The 21,829-nt window shown below is 46.5% G+C and overlaps 1 protein-coding gene across 1 annotated transcript in view; it reads right to left on the bottom strand.

The window, feature by feature from the left end:
* Positions 1-21,829, bottom strand: part of LOC122810159 (AKT interacting protein) — a 379,674-nt gene that overhangs the window by 157,655 nt on the left and 200,190 nt on the right. The window contains exon 3 of the mRNA XM_044081634.1: positions 5,126-5,334. Coding sequence (XP_043937569.1) covers positions 5,126-5,334 — 209 coding nt within the window. The remainder of the gene's footprint in view (positions 1-5,125; positions 5,335-21,829) is intronic.

The raw sequence follows: 21,829 nt of genomic DNA, 5'->3' as shown, positions 1-21,829 counted from the left end.
GACCGCCTGACTGCAGGAGAACCCATCTGTTATGACTGCAGCTGTATGCACGATGAACATCCTAACAAACAAAAAAACTGCACTTTTCATCTGCTTTTACTGTATTTGTGTTTCTTCCTACTTTATTACTGGGGCAATGACTACAACTTTGATCGGAGATGTATAACAATAAGTATCCTTTTCTGTGCATTTAAATTTTTTTTTAAATTATCTGCTTTATTTTCTGAAAAAAAAACAATACTGGTTTTCCGCCTTTCTAAGCTAGTATAGTCCAGTTTTCAGGTTAGTGCTGAATTCAGGGCTGTGTTACAAGTCTCTGTTTGCCCATACCTTACTTGGATAGAAGGAAGTTTCTCTGGTCACTTGTGAGAGAGGGGAGCTTTGAGCAGCCTATCTGTCCTTAGAGGACTGGCATCAGCCCAGAAATTAGTAGTTTATTGGCCATTTTGGGCTAATTTCTCTTTCATTTCCCTGCTATAAAAAATGCATTTTTCCAGTTTTGAGTGTCGGGCAGCACCGGTTAACTAGGGTATAACTATTAGCGGCTCCACAAAGTCTCCTCTTCAATTTTTCCCTTGGAACTAGACAAACTTTCAACTTAAGCACTCAAACCATTCATTTCTCAGTGGGCACTTGTTCAAAACTCATAGCAAGCACTTATAAATCCTAGCACTAGACCACCCTATACTGTGTACAGAAGGAAAAGGCTCACTATTCAGCCTTACCAGCCAATCAGTAAAACAGTTCACTGTACCTATCCAGGCATGTCCAAAGGGCAGTTTCAGGTGTACTCTCCAGTCAAACTGGTGAATCTGGGCATTTTGAGGCAATGTTACAACTGCCTCAGGTACACAGACAACCCTCTCCTCCTACCAGCAAACACTAACACATGCGAGAGATGCAATTATACAGCCAAACTGGAGGTTAAGCTCTCTCAACCCAAGACTGGATCAGTCAAGAGAAGGGAAATACTTGCATCACATCACCAGTCTCACAGACCCATTAAACCAGCACCGGCAAAAAACACACAAATACACGAAAACATACTCGGAGGCTCTAAATAAAAATCTGCAAAAGCAACAGAGAACTCCAAAGCAGACATCCAAGCAACCTCCACCACCCCCCCCCAACACAAACCATGAAACACATTGGTTTTGTGCCACGCAATCACAGCCCTTAAGGCAAAATAACATACCCAACACACTAGTAATAGGTGACTCTATAGTCAGCCACACTGACGTCCCACTCACTAGGCTGAACAAGGAGAAGGTTACTGTTAGCTGCCTGTTGGGTGCCAGGATCCGCCAACAACACAAGCACTCGGGTCACTCCAGAACAAGTACAAATATGACTGTCATTGTCCATGTTGGTGTGAATGACCTGAGCCGTACCTCCCTGGACTACATGAAGAGAGACATGGAAGAGCTCTCTGATCATGTAAGCCCAGGCTGGTATGACCCTGACCCAGAGCAGCATCCTGCCCTCATCAAGAATGATACCATGGTATAAATAATCAATTTCAAAAATTGGCTACATTTCTGGTGTCAAAGGGGATCCAGTGTCTGTCCACCTGGGATGGCATGCTCGACAAGGCATGCTGCTTCGCTAGAGACTGCTTGCACCTGTCACCCTTAGGCTTTCGAATCCTGGCCAAGGCTCTTGCCACACCCCCATAGTGCCTTTTTTAGGCAAGGCTCAAAAGACAAACCCACCGCTGTAAATAGCGAAAGTAACAAAAAAGTGAGGGTAATGTTACTCAATGCCAGAAGTCTAAACCTCAAAATGCATGCACTTGAGGCACTCCTCACTATGGAGAAAATTGATACATGTGCAGTAACAGAAACCTGGTTTAAGGCTTCAGAGAGCACCCCAGCACTACCAGGCTACAACTCATACCATACATTTCGGCCACAGAACCCGGACCGAAATACAAAAGGCGGGAGCGTATCCATATTCATCAAGAATAGCCACAACTCCAGGTTAGTGGCACAGCATGATGCTTTAGAGATCATCCACGTGCAACTAACGATGTGCAAAACTGCAATTCTAACTGTAGCTTGTTACAGATCACCCACAATGTCCCAGGACCCCCATTCTGCATTTCTGGAAACACTGGGAAACCAAGGTCCTACCAAACACCCTAATATTGAGTGATTTCAATTACCCAAACATTAGCTGGGAGAACTACTCGTGTACCAACTCCCTTGCCCAACATTTCCCAGAATTTATATACTCAAGCACCCTGGATCAACTGATCAACACTCCCACCAGAGGTGACAACATATTGGACCTGGTCATCACCAACATGGGTGACCGGTGTTCCACATTGGATGTCAACCCCTCGCTGGTTAGATCTGACCATAAACAATGACTCTGGATATCCACATTCCGCCCCCACCCCCACCCCCGTTCAAGGAAACCACTGTGAAAAACTTTTCAAAAGCAAACTTCACGTTACTTAAGACCGAGGTGGAAAGTTTCAAAGCGCACATGCTAAAGGATAACGCTGTCCAAGCTGCAAAATCCTTTACTAATGCATTCTACAGGAATCGACAGGAATGTATGGATTGTGCTATCCCAAGCAAAACCAAGACTCACTCCTCCAAGAAAAGGAAACCAGTCTGGTGGACCCCTGCAATAAACAAGCTATACAACAGGAGGGGGAAACTAATACAGAAGAGAGTAAAATCCCAAGAAGGGAAGATATCCCTGATCAGTATCAGCAAGAAACTAAGATCCCTCATAAAATCATCCAAGGCTAGCTTCGAAAGAAAAATTGACAAGGACTCCAAAGATGACCACAAGGCATTCTTTATCTACGTCAAGAATCTAAGTGGCAATGCTCAGACCTGCTCAGAGTTAGTGCAGAATGGCACAGAATACACTGAGCCAACCGATATTGCCAACATCCTGGCAGACAGGTTCAGTACAAACTTCACACCCCTCTCACCCCCAAAAGGTGCCCATTAACCATACCAGAAAAACGTAGAGCCTGTGAAATCACAGACACTCAGGTTAAAACAGCCCTCTCCAAAGCCAAAAACACAGCATCAATGGGACTAGACAGTGTCCCAGGCTGAGTCCTACACAAGCTCAAAGACAAACTAACCCCTCACCTAAACACACTGTTCAAACTCGGCCTCTCCACAGGCTACGTACCCATAGAGTGGCGCACAGCAATGGTTATTCTGCTCCACAAAGGTGGAGCCACAACAGACCCCGGGAACATTCGTCCTATAAGCCTGACTAGCTTGGTCTGCAAGGCTATGGAGCGCATCATCATAGAACTCATTAACAGAGACACTGGGAACTTCCAAACACTGGAACCTACGCAGTTTGGCTTTGTTAAGGGCAGATCATGCCTCCTAAACCTGGTGGACTTCTTTGAGACAGTTACCAAGACTACACATGAGGGAAAGGTGGTACGCAGCCTACCTAGACCTCGCAAAGGCCTTGGACACCATTCCCCATTCTGGTATTATAGACAAGCTCACCAGCCTAAACATAAACCCCAATGTCACAAGATGGGTTGCCAACTGGCTCAAGGACAGAACCCACATGGTGAGAGTTGCGGGAGATAGGTCCGACTCTAAACCGATTACAAGTGGCATTCACCAGGGCTCAGTCCTAGGACCCCTCCTGTTCGGCATATACTTCTCAGAGGTACAGGTACTGACTCTCCAGCTGACACAGACATCCTCCAAAAGGGTCTCTCAGAAACGGATACCTGGTGGCAAAATCATGGCCTCAAGCTAAATGCCAAAAAGTGCATAGTCATCACCTTTGGAAAAAACAAAGTACCCACAAACTACCACATAGGTGTAGTCCCCTAAATATGGGAGACGTAACAAGGGATCTGGGGACTCAAGTAGATTGTAATCTCTCCTTTGATAATCACATTGCCAAAGTGGCTAGAAAATCCTTCTATGTGGCCCACCTAATCACAAAAGGGTTCGCATCCAGATAAAGAGAGGTCATTGTGCCACTCTACTCATCACTCAGACCCATCAGAGTACAACGCCCCATTTAGGATGTACCTTAGAAGACACCTGCAACAGCTGGAAAGACCACAGAAATACCTCACCAAGAGGATCACTGGCCTCAGATGCCCTATGCAGCTCGACTGAAGAAACTCCAGCTGTACTCTGTTGCATACCGCCTACTCAGAGGTGATCTCTGCCTGACATACAAGGCCATGTCCAACCCAGAACTGATAGACATGCTCCACCTAAAGAAAACCATACCCCCTAGAGCCACACGCTCTAGGAATCTAAACCTCACCACAACAATAAATAGGACGTGGATGGATAGATTCCTGTCCCAGAGACTTCCCATGCTTTGGAACAAGATCCCAATCTACATTAGGCAGAGCTCCTCACTAACTCAAGAGAAACCTTGACCAGTGGATGGGAAACAAAGTTTACCCCAGGGATCACTTCAGTGGCTCTGCTGGACAGAGGCACAGGGAACTAATCTAAGGGAGTGGCAAAAGCCAACACATTCTGGCTAGGCTTATAAATGCCTTTGGGCAAGTAGCCTAGTACCTACCTATGAACCTATATGCATGTTAACACACTGGTGCTGAAGCAAACTGAATTGTCCCTGTTGACTAACTCCCTGCCCCCTCTGGCAAAGTGTAGTACTTCATGTTTGCACCTGAACAAACCCTTTGTACCTTCCCATACACTTAAGGCAATTTATTACCAGCATTGAAAAAACAAAACTATTAAACATCCTCCTAAGTTAATCTACACAAGCCTGTCTTGCCTATCTGGTTGCTGGAAGTTGAGGATCAGGTCTCCTATTAGTCAAAGGAGAAGATAAGGCAAGGTCTAAAATAGACCACCTAAGGTCTATGACCAAACTAAACAGCTATGAACTTTAAATAGACAAAAACAGGCGACAAATTTAAGATTAAATTCTAATAAAAAAAATCAAAGTACACTTCTCATTCTTTTACAGTTCAAAAGCACAGTTTCCATTGGTAACACCATTAGCAGACAAGCTGAACACAAACTAGGCATGCCAAGAAAAGTCAGGTGGCCCTCACCCACCAGTAAAGGCACAGGCTTTGACCCAGTTTCAGGAGCTATAAAAGAAGAAGACAATGACAATAGTAACTTACAATTCTGCAAGTAGGGAGTACTCCAAATAAAATGGTCCATAGGAAGCATGAGTGCCGTTTGTAGACTGTGCAGACTGTGTTGGAGAAATGGGCTTCGTTACAGGCACAGCATTTTTGGGAATAGATGGAAGCTGCTTCTTGCCTGAAGAAGTGCGTGGAGGACTGCTCTTCTGCTCTCCGGTCACACTTTTATCTTCATTGTCAGGGCGCTGTAAAAACAGGACATGTATGACTAAAGCTTATTTTGAATGACATCTCACATTTCATACCTCTGAACATTTAATGAAGGACTTGTTAGTTCTGCTCCAAAAACACAGTACAGTTGTGCAAGCTGAACAGACTTTTACAGTAGATGTTCAAATGATCACTGGTGCACTAGCCTTAGCTATATGCATTATATCCTGCCACCTTCCATGTACCCAAACTGTCCAGCAACTCCAGCTGAGTTAACTAAAACACAACTTTGGAAGCAAATCTCTTCAGAGCTTTCCTGCCAGCAGAGAATGAAGCTGAGCCCAGAAAGAACTATGATGGGGCAAAAAAATAACATTCCATCTGAGTTGTTGCTTTTCATTTGTCTTCAACCTGTGAGACACTGATATGGGATGGATCATACTCATCACATTTTCCAGCATTGGATCTGAGCTCCAAGTTTCGCTCCTAAGCACACAGCCCATCTCCCTCCTCCCCTCAGATCTAGTTTGCTTCCAAAAGCAGCAACCCGACCAAACCAAAGGTCTTACACCTTGGCAGAAATACACAGAGAGCACCACAGGAAAGAAAGTTTTGACAAAGTAAGGGCTATGTCTCTTCCATCCAGTCAACTACACAGCCCACATAAGGCAAGGGGAGGGAGGGATGGTTGAAGACAAATGAAAAGCAAGAACTCAAACTAAACATTTTAGTTAGTACACAGCTTTATCTGAAGTTGTTTTCATTTGCTCTTCAACTTGTAGGACAGAGTCCCCAGCTACCAAAAACCCTGGGAGGTCCTCATGAAAGGATATTCCAGAGTACGGCAGAGCCAAACAACGCCCTGACTCTGGACAGGAGATATTTATATTATTTGTAGATCCAACTTAGTGAGACATGAACGTGTGTAAAGATGCCCAAGTAGCCACAGAGCAAATGTCATCCAGAGAGACACTAGACCAAAAGGCAGCTGAAGTAGCCATAGACCTAGCAGAATGCACCTTGACGTGACCTGGTAGAGATGGTTCTTTGGTTGCATATGCCAGAGGTATGCATGGAGAGATCCAACAAGCAATGGTCACCTTCGATATGGGTTTCCCCAAGTAGGGGCTAGAGTAGGAAACAAAGTTGATCAGACTTGCGAAAGGAATTTTTTTGTGCAAATAAAAACCTAATTCCCTAGGAGCATCCAGCAGGTGCAATTTATACACTCCCTTATTCTGCAAGTTCAAGAAGAAAACAGGGAGACTCATAAAAGTACAGTTGTGCACACTTACCATAAATGTAGATGTTCAAGTGTATTCACTGTTCCAGTGACAGCTGCTCTGCAGGAAGCCTCCAAAGAATCAAACCCACATTGTAAAGTATGTTTGCCCACCTGTTCAGTTGCATGCAACAGATCCTGCATTTCTTTCAATTCAGACTGTTGAGGGAGTGTGCTCATTTTTTGTTTTAACTGAAACATTAGAAATTGCTGATATTTTAGCATGTGAAACTGGCAATTTAGTGCCCTCATAGCTAGGAGTGGCTGAGGTGTAAACCTTTTTCCCCCACCTGTCTAGTGCTCTGGAGTCCCTTTCAGAGGGTACAGGATTTTTAGCCACAGAAGCCTTAGCCCCTTTGTGACCCTGGGAGATGGTCTCTGGATCAGCAACAGCAACAGGACTTTTGTAAAGAAATTTGTGGGAATCAGGCACTCTATAGTATGTCAGGTTTGGCCGGAGCAGGAGGCAGAGAGTCTGGGTTCAAACTGGATTCTAAGTAAACATCATCCACAATGTCTAAAACTGGGGGGATGGCAAGTGGTCTGTGCTGGGGGAGTAAAATAAACTCTGAGCCTTTTCTTTGAGTCAGAGTAGTCCTGACCTTCCCAGTGAAAATGTTCCCTCATAGTGTGTAAAGTTTCCCCAAAGGAGTAGTCTTCAGGGGGAGAAGCTGAGGGAATGGAATCCTCAGCATCAGAATCTTCATAAGGGGAGAAGGAGTAATCTTGGTCCTCTGAGGAGCCTGAGGAAATGGACACTTGTTCAGAGGATGCATAATCTTCCTCTTGTCTAGGCCTTTTGTCAGGATGGGGTTGGGAACCCCTGATTAAAGGGATCAAATCTTCAGCCATTTTGAGCATCTGTTTCTTAGGCATGGGGCCTTGAACAGGGGACTGAAGTACAGTCTTTTGAGGTTTAATAGGAGTCTTCGTCTTAGGATGCGTGTTAATGGGGAGTGTAGTCTGTCTGAAGACGCCTTCAGAAACCGAAGGTGTTTCTGCAGCACCATCTTTCAGCAGTGTCGTCGGTAGGGGCTGAACAAAATGGCTGCGTCGGCCTGGTACTTTCCGCCAAAAGTTCCGAAGCGGTCTCTGGTTCCAGATCTGTGGTAGTCAGGGGCTGCGTCGGAGCCTCACTGAAGACTGGTGAACCGGAGACCGGACCAGCCGAGGCCTCGGAGTCTGGCTTGGGTCTAGGCTGCCTGTCCTTATCCTTCTGTTTTTTGCGCATACTGGTAGTCGGTTGCTCCGACGGCATAGTGTAGCTAAATTTTCTACCAAAGTAGTGTCGTGTGAAATCAAAGCGTCTTTTTATAGCACGCTTATTAAACTTAGCACAAAAACGACTAGTGACGTTGTGGTCTGGGCCTAGGCAAGGTATGCAGTAAGAATGAAAATCCTTATGAGGTATTTGCTTCCCACAAGAAATACATTTGTTAACTTTTTCTGACATCGGTCTGAGGCAAGAAAAGTTTCCCCAACAGGGTACTTAGCTTTATTGAAGACTTCGGTCTGAAATTCGAGTTCGAAATCTCAGGAGTCGGCCGACCGGCACTTGCGAACTGCTTCTGCTTTGGGCACCACGCAGCAAGAAAGACTGAAGAAGATGGCGTCAGATGCATTACATATACCCCTGGCGCACTGACGTCAGGGGGGAAGCGACAGCAACCGACGCCGGTCCAAGACTTTGGAATTCTGGCAGACTGCGGGACAGCCTGACGACAGGATAACCCAAGTGTGATGACTGCAGCAGGGTAACACGAACATCTGCTTCGGGCACCCTGCGGCAAGAAAGACCGATGAAAATGGCGTCGGCTGCATGTTTTATACCCCTGATGTCATGGAAGAAGGGACAGCAACCAACACAGGACCCAAGACTGTTAATCAGGATGACGGAGGGCAATCTGCCAGCAGATTACCTAAATGTAATGACTGCAACAGTGAAACACGAAGAACATCCTGATTGATGTTAGATTCCAAAGCCAATTTTGGAAGAAAAGAAGGATTAGTGTGCAAGGACATCCTGTCTTTATGGAACACCATATAAGGAGGCTTAACCGATAAGGCTTAGAGCTCAGACACTCTTTTGGCTGAAGCAATGGCAATCAGAAAAGCTGTCTTCCAAGACAAACTGCAGAGCCACTGTAACTGTGGGTTCAAAGGGGGAAGAAACCAAAACTTGGACTAGAGTAAGATCCCAAGGCGGCGTTAGATCCCCGATTGAAGGCCTAAGTAAAAAGGTACCTTTCAAAAAGGCTTTACAAAGCTTTGAAGCCAGGGAAGCCAAATTATTTTCTACATGGAAGTTAGAGAGAGCACTGCCAGCTGAACCTTAACCATAGAAAAGCTGGTACCCTGTTGACAAATATTTGCCAGAAACTCCAAGATGGCAGGAACTGGAGCAGTGAAAGGATCCAAGTCACAATGAGGCGTAGAAATTGAAAAATAGTTTCCACTTACTAGAATAAACCTTCCTAGTGGGAGATTAATGAGCTGCTACCAAAACGTTCTTTACTAGAGAAGAGAGCCCGGGCGTCCTAGCTATCATAGGAACTGGAGCAGCCAAGCTGTGAGCTTCAGACTGGCCAGATCTGGGTGTGGAATCCCTGAGGGATGTGAAATTAGATCTGGAACTGGATCCAACATCCAGGGAAGACATCACATGAGACCACAGAGAGGGGAACCATACTTGGCGAGGCCAGAAGGGGGTCAATAAGGATAACTGAGCTCCCCAGCCATCGAGCTTTCTGAATGAACTTTGGAATCACAGGAAGTGGAGGATAAGCATACACAAGACAGGAGGGCCAAGCATGATTCAGAGTCTCTCTGGGGGACTGCCCCAGTGGGGGGGGGGGGGGGTCCAGAGTAAAATACTCGCTGCACTTCATGTTGGAAGGAGAGGCAAAGACATCACAGCAAGGCTGATCCCACTTTAGAAAGATCTGTCTTGCTACTAAAGGATTTAGAGGCCACTCAAAGCATCAGGATAGACCTGCTGAGTCTGTCCACCAGAATGTTGGACCTCCCAGGAATGTGCATTGCCACCAGAAAACGGCCGGTGATTGACCACTCCCACAATCTCATGGCTTCATGCAAAGGGGATAAGACCTGGTTCCCCCCTGTTTGTTGATGTACCAGACTACAGACTTGTCTGCCTGGATGGTAATCGCCCCTAGGGGAAGATGGGCATGAAGAGCTTGTAATGCCAGTAGCACCACCATCATCTCCAAAACATTGATATGCAGTTGGATCTTCAGGGAAGACCGCATGCCCTGGACTGTCCTTCCCAAGCAATGTCCCCCCACCAGAGTAGGGAGACGTCAGTAGTCACTGTGGTCATTTGGGTAGGTAGTATGAACTGGTGACCCTGATGAAGGTCCAGGGACTGAATTCACCAAAGAGAATCCCTGCAGGCTCGAGACAAATTAACAGGATGGGAGAACGGCAGATCTAGTAATGACCACTGGACATCTAAAGTCCATTGGAGCACCCTCATGTGCAACCAAGCCACCATGGACCCCAATGCCCATTTAACAGTTTCTGCCGGGGGAGACTGGGGTTGAAGAATGCACAAAACATGTTTGAGTGACTGAAGTTTGTCCGGAGTTAGACACCATTCAGACCAAGGTATTTCTAACAGACATCCAATAAAATCAAGAATTGGAACCGGATCCAACAGGGTCTTAAGATTTATGGTGATGCCCAACTGGTGGGCGGTCTGGAGAAGGAGATCCCTGGCTTGTCAGTCTATGCCTGGAGAATAAAAAGGAGCCAATCGTCCAGGTAGGGGAAGACATGGAAACCACGCAGCCGCAGGTGAGCCGCTACCACTGCCATCAACTTTGGTGAACACCCTGGGGGCTGTGGTGAGACCAAAGGGTAGCACTCTGAACTGATTGGACCCCAGCCGGAAGTGGAGCAACCTCAGAGAACATCTGTCCATTCTGATGTGATAGTATGCATCCTGGAGGTCCACCAAGCACATCCAGTCATTCTCCTGTAGGAAGGGCAGGATAGACTGGAGTGTGATCATCCGGAATTTCATCCTGGCAACTGGCAGGATTAGGGTTGAAAGATACAGGATGGGTCTCAAGTCTCCCGTTTTCTTTGGCACTAAAGAACCTGGAATAGATGCCTAACTCGGACTGGTCTGGGGGGGGGGGGGCTGGATGACTTTGAGCCACTTGGAAATTTCCACTGCTGCATCCTCCCTTTGCACAGGTGGAGCATCCAGGTGGTATTTGGGAGGAAGTGGCTTTTGAGTGAAGGGGATTGAATATCCTCTGGATACGATTTGCAACACCCGATAAGTCTGACGTCCAGGCTGTTGGGTGTAGCGAGAGGTGTCCCCTGACTGCCTCCAGACACGAGCAGCTGGGCAACCCTTGAGGGCTGCTGCACAGGCCTGTCTGGGAAGGAATCCCAAGACCCTTGGTTCCTCGGACCCCCTCTGCAGGGAGGGCGGCGTCTGTCAAATCCCCCTCTGCCTCTGGGTGAAGGAGATTCCTGAGCGTCTTGGGAATAACCCCAAGACTTCCGGAACCACATCTTCACCCCTTGCTAATTTCTGGAAAAGGACCACTGAGGGGCTGAGAAGTGGATTCTGATGGCAGACAAGGTCTTCCCGGCCTTCTCTTTCTTGACCAACGTGTCTTGTACGGTCTCAAAGACTGGGAACCATTATACGGGGCATTCCTAAAAGATGTCTTGAAGGGCTCTGACAAAGCACAAAGTCTGAGCCAAGCATGACGCCTGATGGCAACACCTGCACTGGTTGCTCTAGCAGCATCTTTGGTAGCATGGGACAGGAGCCACATAAAGGTGTTAGAAATGGAGGTGAGGGTGGTCATTTGGGAGGAAAACACCTTCTCCTCTGACGTGGACCCTGGGGCAGACTCATTGACCTCCTTGACCAGGTCTCGCTGAAGTCTGATCACGTGTGCCATATAGTTCAGCGCATGTAAAGAGAACATTGCTGAAGTGTAAACCAGCTTCCCAAAATGGTCCATGGCCATAGACTCTGTCTAGAGGATGGACCAGGTCACTCTCCTAAGAGAGCTCCTTCTTGGTGGCTGCCGCCACCATCATGGCATCAACCTGGGATCCCTTAGACCAATGCATTTTGTCTGATGGAGCACTTAAAATATCAGGGCATTTGGGAATAGGCTGTACCGTGTTGGGTTCCTTCCATGAAAGAGATGTAATCAAATCCACAAGAGGATCTGCGGGAGGGTACACCCAGGAGATAGAGGGTCCTGTGTCAAATGCCTCCAGAAAAATCAACTCATCAGGGTTGGGTTTTTGGGCAGACCACCCCCTACACTGGTGAAGGGGACAGAGGGGGAGCCCTCCCCTCCCTCTAAGTCAGTTTCATCCATGAGACATTCCGGCGGGGAGTCCAAGTATCTCCTTTTACACGTGCGTTTCTGAGGAACCTCCTCAGGGGAGATCTCTGGGAAGGACTCAAACTTCAGGCTGTTCCCTTGTGGGAAATTATCTGGGGCAGAGGTGCAACAGGCTGCTTCAGAGGGCAGGAGGGTGGAATCTGGGCCAGACAAAGAGGGAGCCAGGATGGAGTCTCAGGACAAGAGCATCAAGTGTCTCAAAGGAGCAGAGATAACGCTCTCCACCATGTCAAAAGCAGAAGGGGAATGAATCCCGGAAGCTGGGACCAACACTGGGTCCCATAACACTCTGGATCAATGGAGGAGCTGGACCAGAGCCTCCAGGCGCTGAGACTCCATGTCAGCTGCTCTCCTCCTAAAAGATCTGAGCAGATACCACCCCTTCGGATCCAGCACTGAGGCTGTGGCTCAGACAGCCAGATGGCTCCAAGCTGGTTGGAGCAGACCTGCTCAGGACAATGGTTGGCATCGAGGTACCAGTTACTATTGGCGTAGACCCTGAGGCACCTCTGATCCAAGGACCCCTACGCCAGAAATCGGATCGGAGAAGGAGCTATTGGGGAAAAAAGGCAGACTGCATGCCCCCAGCCCCAGAGGGGAGGGGGCAGGTTAAGACTCCCATCTGAATCTGGGCCAGGATGAATTTCTACATCATCCTGTCTATCCTAGGCTTCGGAAAGGCTGCAGGTGGACTGGGTGGAGGAAACCACAGCAAATGGCTTGGAGAGGCACCAGGGGGAAGCTGACAAAGGGGATTGGCCCCAAGAAACCTCTAGCTCTGGGGAGAAGCAGGGGGAACAGAACTGAGGGGAGCTGGGTGAGACTTTACCAGAGGCTCAACCAAGGAAGTGTGGTTGGAGGACTGCTTCCTGGGCCTATCCCGGTCTCTCTGTGCTTCGCCCTTTTCCCGGTCCTCTTGGCAGGAGTTTGAGCCCTGGAGACTGGGGTGGAGGAAGAAGCCGAAGTAGAAGCAGGGGCCTCCATGGAAGGAGACCCTTTAGGATCAGCTTACTCCTCCTGTCGATCAGTGCTTGGGGGGTTGAACCCCGCACAGATCAAACAGGAGGTATCCAAATGTGGGATTCCTAAGCAGACCACACACAGTGTGACCATCAGAAGGAAGAAGCTTATGGCTACACTCTATGCACTTCCAAAACCCTGGCTTTGGGGTCTCAGCCATGTGAATGGAAAGGACCCACACACACCCCTAAAGAGAGAGACTGAGAAAGGGAACAGATTTTTTTTTTTTTAAAAGAACAAGCAGACAGACAGACACTTGAGCACAAGGGTAGGGCTGATCAAGAGAGTGAAAGAGCTAAAAGAAACAGCAAAAACAAACAAAGGCAGGAAATGCATCAAAAACTTACTCACCAGAAACATGGAGCAATGGACCACGATGCTAGCGATGTGTGGCAAACAAGATCTGAGGGGGAGACAGGGGCATTATGGGTGGGTAGTAGAGTAGCATAGAGCTCGGATCAGATGCTGGAAAATCCAGCAGAGTTGGATCCGTCCCAGATCAGTGTCCCACAGGTTGAAGAGCAAATGAAAACTTCAGATAAACTATTTAGGGATACAAAGGGAGAGAGAGAGGAACTGGCTACTGCAGCAGTGACCATTCGAACAGTTGTTATGGGAAAGTTTAACATACACAGCTATACCATGTTCATCACAATGATCACTGCTGCAGTAGCATTAGCATACTAATTACATTTGGGAGGTGGAAGGAGAAGAGTTCAGGAATCTCTGGAGAATTGTCCTAACAAAGGTTGATCTGGATCTAGAGAAGGAAAAACACTCAATGTACAGAGGACCACATAGTAACTTCTAGAATATTTCTGGAATCCAACCATTTCCAACAAGCCATAGATGAAGCCAAGGCCCTGGGTAGAGGACCTTGACCCTGTCTGGAATACATTTGTTATGGCAAGTGTAACAAAAGGTAATAGCCTTAGACCACCATTTGGAAATGGTCTGTTTTGACACAAGTTGCCCCTTCTTACCTTCACAAAAAGAACTGAACTGATAAGATCTGAAGATTTAGTTCAGTCAAGACCATACCACAGTTGTCTGCGCAAACCCAAGGTATGGAGTGTCCTTTCTCCCTCACTTTTACATACAGTAAAGAAAAAGTACAGTTTTGTACCTACCATAAATGTAGATGTCCGAACTGGATAGCATCTGCAGTCATAACAACTGGGTTGTCCTGTCGTCAGGCAGCCCTTCAGTCGGCCGGATTCCAAAGTCCGGGTCCGGCTTTGGCTGATGTCGCACTTCACCCGACGTCATCTCTGTTGGTCTTCGGGTATAAAGGCATCAGCCGACGCCATTTTCCTCAGTGTTTCTTGCCCCAGATGCCAGTAGCCCTCTTGTAGGCTAAAAATTTTGGATAAATGCCAATGTTTCCAAAAAGATAGTGGTAAACACAAAAATAAGCATGTATGTACATATATACAACAAATACACCATAAAAGACTCCCCCCACCAGCTAGCTATTAGGAGGGTAAACACCCTAGGAGTACCACAGAGGGGAAGGAGGGAGGGTAATCCTGACTGCAGATGCTATCCAGTTCGGACATCTACATTTATGGTAGGTACAAAACTGTACTATGTCCTTCATGGATGCATCTGCAGTCATAACAACTGGGTAGAATACCATAGCCAACTAGGGGAGGAGGAAGAAACTAGATTATGGTGTGTTTAGGATCCCTTGCAGTACAGCAGTGGCAAACCCTGCTCGGGATCTGGAATAGAGGCAAATTATAATGCTTGGCAAATGTATGCATGGAGGTCCAAGTAGCCGCCTCAATAATGTCTTTGGTTGCCACTCCTCGTAAAAAGGCTGTGGTAGTGGCTGTTGCCCTTGTAGAATGAGGTCTTATGTTCTGTGGAATTGGTTTTCCATGGAAGGAGTAACAGAATCGTATGCAATTTCCTATCCATTTGGAGATTGTCTGTTTGGAAATAGCTTTTCCTTCCCTTCCTGTTGCATAGGCTACAAAAAGCTGATCAGTTTTTCTGCTACTTTTTGTTCTGTCCAGGTAGTAGCGTAGCTGTGTATGTACATCCAAGGTATGCAGTATTCTTTCCCCTCTGTTTTGTGGGTTGGGAAAGAAGGTAGGTAGGTGGATTGCCTGGTTTAAAGACACTCTGGATACTACCTTAGGCATAAATGTAGGATTAGTCCTCATGGACACTATCTTGATGGAAGATTAGGAAGGGTTGTATTGCCATTAGGGCCTGGAGTTCAGAAACCCTCCTGGCTGAGGTTATTGCCAGTAGGAAGGCTGTTTTCCACGATAGATGCTGTAGGTCTGCTGTTGCTGCTGGCTCAAAGGGTGATAGTGTCAACTTTTCTAGCACAAAGTTCAAGTCCCAAGCTGGTAATGGTGGTTTCCTTGGAGGTTTTACATTCTTGATTCCTCTGAGGAACTGTGAGTAATGGGTGTGAAAAAACAGGTGGATCAAAGCTGTATTCTGCTGATATAGCTGATGCATGTATCTTGATGGAGGAGTAGGACAGGCCTGAATGTAGAAGTTCTGCCAGATACTCCAGAATGTTAGGCATATCTATGTTTGACACATCTTTTCCTCTTTCAGTACTCCAAATGACAAACCTTTTCCATTTTCCTGCATAGTTCCTTCTTGTTGAAGGTCTGCGGGCTTCAAGAATAATGTCTTTAACTCTTTGGGAAAGTTCTGGATTAGCTGCTGCTATGTGATGTTCCATGCAGTCAGTTGCAACGTTTTAGGTTTGGATGCATGATGCTGTAGTTGTTCTGAGTTAACATCAAAGGCATCAGGGTATTGGCCACATATTGTTCTGAGACATGCTCCTCAGCAGTGGGTACCAGTGTTGTCTTGGCCAGTTTGGAGCTATTAGGATTATCCTTGGACGCTCTTCCTTGATTTTTAGTAATACCTTGTGTATCAAGGGAAGAGGTGGGAATGCATATGCTGTTAGGCCTTTCCAGCTGAAGGAGAGCGAATCCACTTTCCATGCTAGTGGGTGGAATGTCCTTGTGCAGAACTTTTTGAGCTGGTGATTGAGAGGGAAGCAAATAGATCTATCTGAGGCATTCCCCATTTCTTTGAGATGGTCTTGAAGATGTCCGGTGTAGCATCCATTCGTGGGCATCCGATGTGGTTCTGCTTAATATGTCTGCTAGAGTATTTTCTTTTCCCGGTACAAATATTGCCTGTAACTGGATGTTGTAGCTGAGTGCCAGGTTCCACAGCTCCAAAGTCATTCTGCATAGGGGTATGAATGAGTGCCTCCCTGTTTGTTGATGTACCACATGACTGTGGTGTTGTCTGTCCTTATCAACTGGCCCTCTGAGAAATGGTCTGAAGTTTTGGATTGCCAGTTTTACTGCCAGCATTTCTTTTAGGTTGATGTGCAGGTGAAGTTGATCCTGCGTCCACAATCCTTGCACGCATTTGTCCAGCATGTGGGCCCCCCATCCTAGGTCTGAAGAGTCTGTTGTGATGGTCTGGCTTGCTTGACATCTGCGAAAGGGTAGCCCTGGGTTTGACTGGCATGCTTGAGCCCACCATAGGAACTCCTGTTTTAAGCATGGAATTAGTGGAATTTCTGTTTCTAGGCTGTGCCTGTGTTGGGACCATAAATTCTTTAGGTACCACTGTAGTTTTCTCATATGTAGTCTGGCAAGTGGAACCAAGATTATGCATGATGCCATGAAGCCCAAGGCCTGCAGTACTTTTCTTGCTGTTAACTTGTTCTGTTTTGTTAGTGCCAAAAAGTAAAGAGGGAGTTCTTTGTTTTTCTGCAGTTAGGAAAGCCATTTGTTTTACTGTGTCCAATTCCGTGCCCAAGAATGTCCTTGTCTGGGATGGGATCAGCCTTGATTTTTGTAAATTGACTGTGTATCCCAGTGCTTGTAGCAAGTAAATGACCCTTTGTAAATCTGTTGTCAGCTTGCTTTTGTTGTCCCTTTGTAGCAGGCAGTCGTCCAGGTATGGGTAAATTTGAATTCCCTGTAGTCTGCAGTGGGCGATTACTGATGCCAGGCATTTTGTGAATACTCTGGGCGCAGTAGATAAGCCAAAGGGTAATGCTGAGAATTGATAATGCTCTGATCCTGCAAGAAATCTGAGGTATCTTCTGCAGATTGGTCGAATGGGGACGTGCAGGTATGCCTCCTTGAGATCTAGAGTTACCAGCCAACACTCCTTGCCCAGCATGGGAAGAAGTTGCTGTAGGGTCAGCATTTTGAATTTTGGGACAATGATGTATGTATTTAAGGTGGACAGGTCGAGAATAGGTCTCCAACTTTTTCCTTTCTTGGAACTAGGAATAGTCTTGAGTAGAATCCCTTTCCTTGTTCTGTTGTTGGCACTCTTTCCACAGCTCTCATGTTTGCTAACTGCATTATCTGTTGTAGAGCCTCTGTTTTTGATTTGGAGGTAGATTTGGCATTCCTCTTTTGACTGGTAAAGTGTGGAAGTGGAACCGGTAACCTTGATCTATGGTTTGTAAAATCCACTTGTCTTTTGTGATATAGTGCCAGTTCTTTGAAAATAAGGTTAATTTGCCGCCTAATGGAGCTGCTATTTGTTCCCTGGTAGGCGGATTTAGAGTTAAGTCACTGTGGCTGTGTTGTTGTAGTGGCAGTGGTTGTATCTGTGCCTCTGTTGTTACCTTGCCACTGTCGTCCTCTGTAGGCACCTCCTCTGGATTGGTTTCTGCCTCTGGAACGTCTATTCCTGCCCCTTTGGGATCTTGTGGAGTCAGGAAAGGACAAATTTTTGGCAGGCCAGTTCCTGCTAAACCTTGGGGGTTGGACCTGCAAGAAATCTTTAACCGTTTGAACAGATTTTGCCTTTTCTTCCATTTTCTTCATTACCTGCTGGGCAGGTGTACCAAACAAGCTGGTCTTATCCATAGGAGCTTCTAATAACTTAGCTTTAACATGATCCGGTAAAGCTTGTTCCTTTAGCCATGCATGCCTTCTTATCACTGTGCCAGTCATGGCTGATCTAAATGAAGCCTCCAGTGCATCATAGCCACATTTTAAGGAATGGTTACTAACCTGTTGTATGTTATTTACCATTTCTAATACATATTTCTTATCAATTGATTCATCAGAGGATAGCTTTTTTGTTAACTGATCAAGCATAAACTCTTGGTATTGTATCATGTGAAACTGACAGTTTAAAGCTCTAGCTGAGAGAGTAGCTGAAGTGTAAACCTTTTTGCCCCATCTGTCTAAAGACCTGGCTTCCCTTTCAGAAGGAATAGGGTTTTTAGCTGTGGTCGCGGCTACTGCCTTGGGACCCTGGGATATAGTTTCGGGGTCTGCAAGTGGGGCCTTGTAAAGGTGGTGATGAGTGTCTGGTACCCTGTAAAATCTGTCTGGAATCTGAGAAATCCTGCTGCTGCCATTGGAACTGCTCTCGCATGGCATGTAAGGTTTCCCCAAAGGAAAATTCTTCTGGTGGGGAGGCAGCTGGAATGGATTCTTCAGCATCCGAGTCTTCAAAATTGGAGAAAGGAGCCTCTGGCTGGTGTGTTATGTCGGATTCATCAGCAGAATCAGAGGACACAGGCTCGGGGGGCTCTGCCCTAGGTCTCTTCTCTGGGGGCTGAGAGGCCCTGTCTGGGTGAGATTGAGATCCCCTAATTAATGAAATTAAATCTTCTGCCAGAGTAAGCATTTGTGAACTAGAAGAGGGCCGGGTTGTAGGGGGTTTAGCAGGCACTGTTCTAGTAGTTTTGGCTGCTTTGGCCCTGGCAAAGGCCTTAATGGACATGGCTGCTGGAGGCCTAGCAGCACCACGTGCTGGGGTAGACACATCCAAGGGAATGGTGTCTGATAAGTCAGTGGCAACCACCGTAGTGGATAAAATTTCTGAGGCCGATTCAAGAGAAGTAGCAGGGGCCTCAGTGGTAGTGATAGATTCTGCTGTATTTTGATCAGTTTTCTTGGTTTCGGCCAAAACCGAGACACTCGCGGTTTGCTTAACCATGGTTTCGGCCGAAACCACGGACCGCGAGTGTCGGTCTTTATCTTTGCGTTTTTTAGCAGTTTGGGTAGTCGGAAGATCCGACGGCATAATATACGCAAAATCAGAACCGAAAAACTGTTCAGCAAACTCCGACCGACGCCTAAGCGTTCGTCGGTTGAAAGAAGCACAGGCCGAACAGGCTGCTACGTCGTGGGCTGGGCCTAAACAAGGCAGACAGTAAGAGTGGAAATCCTTATGAGGTATTTGTTTCCCACAGGTTAAACCGTTATTAACTTTTTCTGACATCGGCTGAGGCAAGAAAGAGTCCCCAACGGGGTACTTAGCTTTAGAAGTCTTCGAAGTAGTATTCGGTAGAAGTAATCTCTGGATCCGACCGACCGGCACTTGCGAACAGCTTCTGCTTCGGGCGCCACGCGGCAAGAAAGACTGGGGAAAATGGCGTCGGCTGATGCCTTTATACCCGAAGACCAACAGAGATGACGTCGGGTGAAGTGCGACATCAGCTAAGCCGGACCCGGACTTTGGAATCCGGCCGACTGAAGGGCTGCCTGACGACAGGACAACCCAGTTGTTATGACTGCAGATGCATCCATGAAGGACATCCGGGAGATGGATAATGTTACTCAAAGCAACCTTGAACAACCCTTTAGGCATAAAAGGATTAGCTCTCAGAGTAACACTGTCCCTATGGAAAATGAGGTAGGGTTGACTCACCACAAGAGCTTGCAACGCAGATGCCCCTCTTGCAGACATCAAAGCAATCAGTAAAACCGCTTTCCATGTTAAGAATCTCAAGTTAGCCAGATTACCTCGCTCAAATGGAGCAAGTGTTAGAAGTAAACACAAAATTAAAATCCCAAAGAGGAGCCATTGGTTTACATGGCAGCCTCTTATGCAAAATCCCTTTTAAGAACATTTTGACACAAGACTGCCTTGAAACAAGAATTCATGGGCAAACATGTTGAGACGGCCCACAAATGAACATTGGTAGTGGAATAAGAAAGCCCATAGGCTAGTAAATCTCACAAATACTGTAAAATCAGAGAACAGCTAGCCCTGAATGGGTACTGGTTATGCTGTTGGCACCAACTGGGAAACCTTTTCCATTTGCTAATATACGATTGTCTAGAAGCAGGCTTTTTTGCCTCCATTAATACTTGCTGCACATCCTCAGTAAACATGTGCCTATGTGGAATTAAAACCCAATCATTCAGCCAGTCAACTGAAAATGACTGATGTTGAGTGCAAACACCCCTGTTCTTGTGCAAATAGATAAGAGTCTGTGAGGAAGTTTGTAGTAATTGGCTCTGGCCATTTCTGAAAGGAGAACCACATTTACCTACACCAGAAGGGAGTCACCACAGTAATCTTGGGTGTATTCCATCTGAATTTTCAAAGTGCCCTGGATATTGGTGGAAAAGCATACAGGAACATCCCTGTCCAAAGACTATGCATTTGTCTTCCAGACCTTCTTACATAGAGCTCTGGAACAGAATCTTGCCAGTAGAGTGTTCAAAAGAGGAGGCAACAGGGTCCACTTAAGGAACACCTCCGGGGTGGGGGGGAAGGGGGTTTCAACATTTGATCCATCTGATCTAGTTTCCATTCATGAAGGTCTGCCCTGGTCCTGCTCAGCTCGTTTGTCACACAACTTTGATCTCATGGACTGTATGATGTTGGTAGAGTGACACTGTGCTGTGAAGCTATATCCCAAGCTAACGTGGCTAGTCAGAGTGAGCCTCTTTTTTGATTCTGAAGTCTGGACTCTCCCAGTGAAAATGCTCCCTCAAAGTATGCAAGGTTTCTCCAAATGAATAATCCTCAGGAGGAGATGCAGATGGAATAGACTCCTCAGCATCAGAATCCTCATAGGGAGGTAAAGATAATTTCTGATCAGAAGAAGAATAAAAAGAAATAGAAACCTGATCTGAAGATTCATAATCAGTGTCTTGCCTAGGCCTCTTATCTGAAGGGGGATGGGTACCCCTGATCAAGGTAATAAGGTCTTCAGCCATTTTGCTCATCTGTTTTTTTAGGCACTGAGGCCTGTGCACGTGGCTCATGCATCTTTTTTTTAAGCTTTAGAAGTTGCTTTTGTCTTTGGTTTTGCAGCTGTCGGTTTGATGTACAAATGTTGAGGTCTGAATACACCCTCAGAAGCTGGTGCCTGCTCAGAGGCTCTGGACCCAAGATACATCCGTCGGTCCAATACCTTGAGTGTCTTGCAGCATGCAGGACTCCACATGGGTGTCGGTAGAGGCCTGCGACTCAAAGGTAGCTGGTATCAGGGGCTGCGAAGGTGCCTCCCTGAGTACCGGTGAACTGGCAACTGGCTTAGGAGAAGCTTCGCCATCTGTTTTGGACCTAGACTACCTTTCGCTGTCCTTTTCTTTGCGTTTTTTATGTACTCCGGTAGTCGGACTGCTATTTTCTGGGTAGTTAAATGTTTCCAAAATACTTTGATGCAAAAATATACAGACGCTTAATAGTGCGTTGGTTAAATATAGCACAAAACCAACAGCCAGGCACGTTGTGATCAGGGCCTAGGCAAGGAATACAGTATAAATGGAAATCCTTATGAGGTATTTGCTTCCCACAAGTAATACAATTATTAACATTTTCTGACATCGGTAAAAAGCAAGAAAAAAAAGTTTCCCCAATGGGGTACTTAGCTTTAGTGAAGACTTCAGTTCTGAAACTCAAACATTTCAGTAGTTAGCCGACCGGCACTTGCGAAATGCTTCTGCTTCTGGCACCGCGCAGCAAGAAAGACTAAAGAAAATGGCGTCAGCTGCATGTTTTATATCCCTGATGACCTGACATCATGGAAGTGAAGACAGCAACCGACGCAGG

The sequence above is a fragment of the Protopterus annectens genome, chromosome 8.part1 (genome assembly GCF_019279795.1).
Source record: "Protopterus annectens isolate FY-2018-M chromosome 8.part1, PAN1.0, whole genome shotgun sequence".
Classification (NCBI taxonomy): domain Eukaryota; kingdom Metazoa; phylum Chordata; order Ceratodontiformes; family Protopteridae; genus Protopterus; species Protopterus annectens.
This window is presented reverse-complemented; position numbering and strand designations above follow the sequence as displayed.